Here is an 8377-nt window from a genome sequence, read left to right on the forward strand (position 1 = left end):
TGTGTGTCTCCCTCTCTCCCTCTCTCTCTCCTGTCTCTGTCTCCTGGTGTGTCTCTGTATCTGCCTGTTTCTGTGACTGTTTCTCCCTGTGTCAGGGAGCCACTCCTAGACTCTCTCTCTCTCTCTCTCTCTCTCTCTCTCTCTCTCTCTCGTCTCTGACTCTGGACTCTCTGCCTCCTCCTGTTCCTGCCTTCCCACTCCCTCCTCCTCAGAATTCCCGACCACCCACCCTGGCAAGTCCACCTCCCCCTTGCCTCTCCCCTGCTGCTCCTACCCTCTCCCCTGGCCTTCCTGCCCTCCCTCCTCTTTCCTCCCACCCCCACCCCAGGCAGCCTGCCTTGTGCCCCCTGGTGCCTCCCCAACCCCTCTCACAGGGTCCAGGCCCCCAGAGGGACAGGGCCCCTCTGTCCTGAGGTTCAGACAGCCTTCCTGGGATGGAGAGCGGCTGCGGCCTCCAGCTGCAGGGGTGGGAAGGGCAGGCTCCCCTCCCCCGCTGCCCACTCCCTCCTCCTCAGAATTCCCGACCACCCACCCTGGCAAGTCCACCTCCCCCTTGCCTCTCCCCTGCTGCTCCTACCCTCTCCCCTGGCCTTCCTGCCCTCCCTCCTCTTTCCTCCCACCCCCACCCCAGGCAGCCTGCCTTGTGCCCCCTGGTGCCTCCCCAACCCCTCTCACAGGGTCCAGGCCCCCAGAGGGACAGGGCCCCTCTGTCCTGAGGTTCAGACAGCCTTCCTGGGATGGAGAGCGGCTGCGGCCTCCAGCTGCAGGGGTGGGAAGGGCAGGCTCCCCTACCCCGCTGACCCTGCCGGCTCACCCTGCCTGTCCCTCCTGCAGGTACTTCCTGGACTCTACCTCGGAAACTTCATCGGTGAGCACTGCCCACTCTGCCCCGGGCCATGGCACTCTGCCTGTCCCAGGCCCATGTCTGTCATTCATGCTCTGGCCCACGCACCTTGGAGGCGCTCAGGAATGGGGCTGGGGCCAGGAAGTGATGCCAGGCTGGGAGGGGGAAAGAGCTCACGAGGACTGAGGGGTAGATACACGGGTGGGGAAGTGTCTCAGGGGCAAAGGGCTCAGAATGCTGGGCGCTGGGCAAGTCTGCAGCTGCTCGGAGCCTAGCCTCTCCCTCAGCACCAGACCAGCACCTCTAAAGGTGCTGGGTTGAGGTCTGTTTGCAGGTTTGCTTCTGGCTGGGAAGCTGGAGACCCTTCCCCCCCACAACCTCCTCAGAGGAGGAGCAGTCCTGGAGACTGGACTCTACCTCAGAAACTCCATTGGTCAGCACTGCCCACTCTGCCCCAAGGCCTTGGCACTCTGCCTGCCCCGGGCCTGTGTTAAGAGACAGGCTGGTCCGGGGTTTGGGGGGCCCGTGGTGAGAAAAGTCACTTCCATCTGCAGAGTCAGGGAAAGCTTCCGAGAGGGAGGGGCATCTGAACTGGGATAGGGCTTCCCCATCACCCTCTCCCCCAAGGGCTCAGGTGCCCCCTCTCATAAGCCCTGATCCCTTCCTCCCTGGAGCCACCTCAGCAGCACATGCCATGTTGCTTTCTGAGTATTTGACTAAATAAGGTCCAAATTCCCGTGAGGGCAGAAGCCAAGACTGCGCATGGTGAGCACTCAGTAAATGTGTTGGGTGAGGATGTGGACAAATGGAGACAGGCGATCTGTGTCATATACTTTGATTATAAAAGGTCTGTATATACTGGCAATCCAGCCCCACGTTGCTTTCTGAGTATTTGACTAAATAAGGTCCGAATTCCCGTGAGGGCAGAAGCCAAGACTGTGCATGGAGCACTCAGTAAATGTGTTGGGTGAGGATGTGGACAAATGGAGACAGGCGATCTGTGTCATATACTTTGATTATAAAAGGTCTGTATATACTGGCAATCCAGCCCCTAGAAATGACCTCTGATTTTTCATCTCTTTGTCGATACAGATACTAGATTTAAAACAAAAATAGAAACCTATTCTGCATGTTGTTCTGTCACCTGTATTTCCCATTTAATAATATATTGTGGACATCCTTGCACATCAGCACATAAAGATCTACATAGTAGTCAAGTGTGAATATACCATTTTTTATCCAGCTCCCTTTGATGGACATTTAGATTGTTCCCACTTCTAACTATTTCTGATGTTTTTACTGTTATAAGCAGCACTGCAGAGAACATCGTCCTCTGCACACAAAACTTCATGTGAACAAACCCTTCTGTAGACAAGATTCCTAGAAGTAGAATTACTGGGTCAAGGGCATGCCAGGAAAGGGTGTTTGCGATGGAAAGAATAGCACAGGGAAGGCGGGGGAGATGCCGGGCTATTACTTGGGGGTGCCCCAGAGACAAGACTGAAGCCTAGGGGTGTGGCAGGACCGGTTATGCTAGGAGTAGGAGGTGGCCTAGGAGCCGGGACCAGGCAGAGGGTCCGCCAAGGTGGAGAGGGTGAGGTGAGAAGGAGAGTTGGGCAGGGAGTCGCCTCTCACTTGGCCATCAGGAACACATAGTCACACCTGCCAGACTGGCTCAAGATTCCTGTTTCTTTCAGATGCCAAAGACCCGGATCAGCTGGGCCGAAATAAGATCACTCACATCATCTCCATCCATGAGTCACCTCAGCCTCTGATGCAGGTACTCCTTACCCCCATCCCAGGGCTGCGCATAGATTGGGGAGGGTCTTCAGACACCCCCCGCCTCAGCGCCCATTTATCATGTACCTACTGTGTGCCAGTCCTTTACTGCCTTCCTGACCCATGTATCTCATTTGGTTGAAAACTGGCCTCTATTACATTAGCATCCCTGGTTGCCAACTGAGGTAAAGTAATTTGCCTAAATTCACACATTCAGGGAGTTAAGGAGCTAGAATTTGAACACAGGCCATCTGGCTCCAGATGCCTCCACTGAGCCATAACAAGGCCCCTACATGGCTTCCCATTGCCCAACTGAATAGATGACCCCGAATGGATGGTTCTGGGCTCTATGTTTCGTTTTGGGACCCAGTGCTGTGGTTTTGCCTCCCTGGGCCTCTGATCCCTCAGCTCTATCTGCCCCAGGGGGCTGTTGTGAGGGGGGCAAATGGGCTGTGGGATGGTGAGGATGCCTTGCACATTGTAAAGCAGGGGTCCTCAAACTACGGCCCGCGGGCCACATGCAAATACAAATATTGTATTTGTTCCCATTTTGTTTTTTTACTTCAAAATAAGATATGTGCAGTGTGCATAGGAATTTGTTCATAGTTTATTTTTTAAACTATAGTCCGGCCCTCCAACGGTCTGAGGGACAGTGAACTGGCCCCCTGTTTAAGAAGTTTGAGGATCCCTGCTGTAAAGCATGGCTCCCACAGGAGCAGTCGGTGCTGGTGTTATGAGTCCTGGGGAAAAGGAGGTGAGGGTGTTTTGACCCAGAGGAGGAAAGCAGGCAATCCGACCACATGTGCTGAAGCCAGGAGGCCCGCGTGCACCTCTTCACTTACGCTCTCTGTAACCGTGGGCACAGGACGCCGCCTCTCTGAACCTCGGTTGCCTGATCTGTAAAGGGGATTTTATGAGAGTGCTGACCTCACTGAATTGCTGCAAGCCACACAATAGGTGCTTAACAATTTACAGCTGGTGTAATACAAAGTTAATCATCCTCATCGCACGAACAGAGACCCTTCCTCCTTATCTGTTTGTCTCAGTCACCCACTGGAGGTAAAGAACTGGGGGTGGGAAAGGGCTCTGAAGATCTGAGATTCAGACCAGGTTCTGTCACAGATTTGCTGTGTGACCTTAGGCAGGATCCTTCCCCTCTCTGGGCCTTCGTTTCCCCGTGTGTCTGATTTGATTATTTCTGAGAGCAACATCCAACAATCTGTGATTCTGTGTCATTCAAAGAAGAAATTTTCAGGTCAGTGGAGTCTGATTTTGCTTCATAGTGCAGGCTTGTTTTTGAAGTAATTAGAGTATGCAGTCACTAGATTGTGTGGGGAAGGTTGTGAAGTCATGAATATATTTACTAATGAAATGACTGCTTGTAAAATGAATCCCTGCTCCAACAGCCCTCCCCTCTTCTCCCAAGCGTCTCTCCTGCTCCATCCATCAGTGAATTTGCCAGTCAGAGGTGGATTATGCCCTGAAAACGCAAGGCCAAATGTGTTGCAAATGAAATTGCAAACCTTGCAAAAGATGCAGGATTGAGTGACCTTGGTGAAAGTGAGTTAGAGAAAGGCTGGGCTCTCACATGAAGCCTGTAACAAATGAGGATCTGGCTGGGGTCCCTTAGCCACTGGCCATTGGTGGGCCAGGCACCTGAAAAGAGCCATTTGAATATCAAGTGATTAAGACAAGTCCTTGAGAAAGGTGATGAGGTTCTTGGAATGTGGGCAAAAATCATCTTTATGAACTTGTGTGAAGGTGAAGCACGAAGTGAAGGATGTTGGAACAAGTTTGTTGGAAAAACTAGTGACAATTCACTCCTTGATTATTTTAATAATTAGCACAAATTTTATAACCACGATTCATGAAGTGTAAACTTACTTTCATAATTTTTGTTTCTTTTCAAGAAAATAAAATCTGCTGTGCCCTTCTTACTATGTAATTTTGTAATCCTCATTTGGAGGGGAGTCACTCTAAGTGGCCCTTTCCTGGCTAAAAGAAAGGTCCCTGGATCCTTTTTATCAAGTTTTTAGAAGGTTCTAGAATCACAGATGGTCAGAGCTGGGAGGTCCTCTTTGAACAGAGAGGACAACTGTGGCCCAGATAGGGGCAGGAACTGGTCTGGGGTCAGGAGGTGCTTGGGGGGCCCAGGCTGGGGTAAGAGGGTGCAAGCAAGCCCCCTCCCACTGCCTGTGTGTGTTTTGTACTTCCAGGGCATAACCTACCTTCGCATCCCAGTAGCCGACAACCCTGAGGTACCCATGTAAGTTCCCTGGGATGGACCGACAGATGGACAGACAGCTGCCTCCGATGGTGGTGGGAGGGAGAAAGGGAAGTGGTGTGAGGGGGAAAAGAGAGGACTCAGACCAGGAAGCTGTCCTAGGACCCCAGCACCGATGGCCACCCAGCCCCAAGTTTGACTCTGTCTCAGCCACGCCTTGGTCTGTGCCCCTGACCAAGACCATTAACCTCCCAGAGCTGAGCCTCTTCTGCTGTGAGTTGGAGAAAGTTCCCCGTCCCACAGGATCAGCTGCACCAGCGGATTTGCAAAGGTCAGGCTCAGCTGGTTCCTGGCCTTGGAGTTAAGATATCTGGATTCTGGCCAGGCTTTGCCATTTACTTGCCGTGTGACCTTGGACAAGTCACTTCCCTTCTCTGAGAGGGACAGTGGGGGTGTGATCAGCATCAAGGAGGCTTTCCAAGATCAGGTGGCATGGGCTGAGGATCCAGGACGAGGCCTGGAGTATAATGGGGGCTCAGAACCCAGGATTTTTGTTCATGTTAGCAGCCGTGCCTCCAGCCTGGGAGGGGCCCAGACAAGGCACCCTGCCCCTCTGGAATCTTGCTGTCAGCCCCATTGTAGACCATCGCTGTCCCCGGATGCTTTGATTGCAGACCCCCAGAGGAGGAGGACCAGTGTGTCTCCTCCCACCCATTTCCTTGAAAAATCAAGATGCCCCCTCCCCTGTGGAAATAGGGTCCCCAGGACACATTGGGGAGGTTCTCCGGCCTCTGTAGTGGGATCTGCCCCGACTGGCCTCTCTTTATTGTTCACACACATCCCCATCTCAAACGACAGCATTGGCCCCTACTCACTGCACGCACCAGCTGACCTAGGGACCCTCAGGCTCTTTGTCTCTTGCCATCCCATAAATGGGGAGGGGGGCAACTGGGAGACACCCCCCACCCCAGTGCTCCCTCCCTATTGCTTTCTTCTCTAGCAAAAAGCACTTCAAAGAATGTATCAACTTCATCCACTGCTGCCGCCTCAACGGGGGGAACTGCCTTGTGCACTGGTGAGTTAAGGGGGGAGTGGGGAGAAAGGAAGTAGGTGGCTGTCCTCTACCCCAGACACACACTCATCCAGTGGGGAAGGAGGAACGTGTGACAGATCTTGTCCAGTTGTCACAATGGCTGACAATCCACCGTTCAGCTGATAGAAGCTGCAAGGGGGCTCAGATCAGGGCTCTGTCCTTCACCAGCTGTGAGGCCAAGGCCAAATAGCTGTTTCTCCCTGAGACTCAATTTCCTCATCTGTAAAATGGGGAAAAGAATGCTGACATGGTGGGCCCTTGGGAGGGACAGGTGAGGTCATGCAGGTAACCAAATACCCACCAACAGTTCTGGCTCCCTCCCCTCCCCTCCAGGCATTTGAGGCCATAGTAGTGCAGGTAGTAGAGAACCCCAGGCTGGGAGGCGGGACCCCCAAGGCTTCCCAGGAGCCCCTAGCCCAGTCTATGTCACTCATTTCATAACTTCTCACTGAGCACGAACCCTATGCTGGAGCCCCAGCCGCAGGAACAGCTACCTCCAGCCTTGTCTCTCACCCTCTCTCCCTCCTTCCCCTGCTCCAAGTGCACTGGCCATCTCCCTGTTTTTCAAACCCACCAGGCTCCCACCTCATGGTCTTTCCTACATACTGTTCAAGACTCAGCTTGGTGTCACTTCCCTGGGAACAGCTTCCCTCATCCTCCCCATCCCCCCACTAGATTAATATCTCTTCCTATACCATCTCCTGGCCCCCGGACTCATCTTCACTGTCACCACCTGAAACTGTTTCCCTGCTTAGTGTCTGTCTCCCCCAACCAGACTCTAAGCATCAGGATGACAGAGACCATCTCTGTTTTACTTCCCACGGGATCCCCAGTGTCTGAAAAATAACACATGATCAGTAAATGTTTGTTGAATGAATGAATGAAATGATGTTTCACTCAGGACTTTAATGTGGAGGAATGCCTGGGGATGCTCCAGGCAGAGGGAACAGAATGGGCAAAGGCCTGGAGGTGGGAAGATAGGTCCTGGTAGGTTCCCTGTGGTTGGAGCTCAGGAGGCAAGGGTGGGAGAGTGGAAGTGGGATGGGGTGTCTGGGGGGCACAGAGAAGACTGGGCCTTCCCTGAAGCGTGGGGTGGGGTCATCAGCTTTGCAGGCATCTCTCGAAGCACCACCATCGTGACAGCGTATGTGATGACTGTGACGGGACTAGGCTGGCGGGAAGTGCTCGAAGCCATCAAGTCCACCCGGCCCATTGCTAACCCCAACCCAGGCTTTAGACAGCAGCTTGAAGAGTTTGGCTGGGGCAGTTCCCGGAAGGTAGGGACTGGGGCAGGGGCTGGGGCAGGGTGGGAGGCTCTTCCCACTTGAGCTGAGCATTGCTTGGAAAGAATTGAACCCTGGCAGCATTGCTCAGTGGTTAGAACACCGGCCCATGGATTGAAGGGTCATGGGCCCAGTTACTGGTCAAGGGCATGTACCTGGGTTGTAGGTTTGATGAGAATGTGGGAGGCAACCAATCGATGTGTGTCTCTCACATCGATGTTTCTCTCTCTCTCTCCCTCTCTTCCCCCCTTCCCTTCCACTCTCTCTAGGAATCAATGGAAAAAATATCCTCGGGTGAGGATTAACAAAAACAAACAAACAAAAAAACAAAAACAAACAAAAAAAAGAATTTAGCCTCTGCTTCAGACCTGGCAGAAGATTTTTCTAGGGCCTCAAACTCATGGCCCGTGAGCTAATATAGCCCCTGGGTGTGTTTGTTTGGATACTAGATGTTTTCTTTTTCATTGAGAATTTGAATGCCTTTGGGCCAGACTCTGGACCCTCCCATTTGATCAGGTCCCAGAACTACCTGCCTGGAACCTGAAGGGCATTTGAGCGTTTGGGCCCCTTTGGAGAGAAATGCCCATGTCCTACTCCACCCCTGCATCCCTGATGAGGCCAAAGCACTCCCTTCTCTTCTGCCCAGTGGGCAGATGGCACGTGGAGATATCAGGGACTGAGGCTTCCGGGACAACCGGGGAAGAGAGACAGAGAGAGAGAAGCAGCAAGTGCAGGAAGGCTCCCAGCAGGTGGCAGGCTGGCATCCAGAGGCTTATCTGCAAGGCTTTAGGGAAGAGGCAGGCACAGAAGAGGCCCCGAGTGAGTGGAGTCGCTGTGCAGGGGGGAGGGTCACGCTGGCAGGTCTGGAAGATGGAGTGTCCTAAGGAAAGTGGGTTCAGAGGGAGGGGAGGGACTCGTGGAGGGGCTCAGTAAGGGGATGGAAACGCAGAAGCGGGGCTCAGAGGACACTCGGGAAGGGGAGGGGCCTAGCGAGGTGTGGAGAGCTCGCCCAAGGGTTGGGGAGGGGACCGGGCCAACTGCCTGGCACCGACCGAACCCCTACATCCCCACCCCAGCTTCGCCGGCAGCTGGAGGAGCGCTTCGGAGAGAGCCCGTTCCGCGACGAGGAGGAGATGCGCTCGCTGCTGCCGCTG

At 53.6% G+C, this 8377-nt stretch overlaps 1 protein-coding gene across 1 annotated transcript in view; it reads left to right on the forward strand.

Moving 5' to 3' along the window:
• Positions 1–53: 53 nt before the first annotated feature.
• DUSP15 (dual specificity phosphatase 15) overlaps positions 54–8377 on the forward strand; it is a gene marked incomplete at its 5' end in the record, with an annotated part of 8677 nt that continues 353 nt past the window's right edge. The window contains 7 exons of the mRNA XM_014550647.1: positions 54–233; positions 835–868; positions 2542–2624; positions 4840–4889; positions 5848–5922; positions 7046–7217; positions 8300–8373. Coding sequence (XP_014406133.1) covers positions 54–233; positions 835–868; positions 2542–2624; positions 4840–4889; positions 5848–5922; positions 7046–7217; positions 8300–8373 — 668 coding nt within the window. The remainder of the gene's footprint in view (positions 234–834; positions 869–2541; positions 2625–4839; positions 4890–5847; positions 5923–7045; positions 7218–8299; positions 8374–8377) is intronic.

This window comes from Myotis brandtii, unplaced genomic scaffold (assembly GCF_000412655.1).
Source record: "Myotis brandtii unplaced genomic scaffold, ASM41265v1 scaffold61, whole genome shotgun sequence".
In the NCBI taxonomy this organism is placed as follows: Eukaryota; Metazoa; Chordata; class Mammalia; order Chiroptera; family Vespertilionidae; genus Myotis; species Myotis brandtii.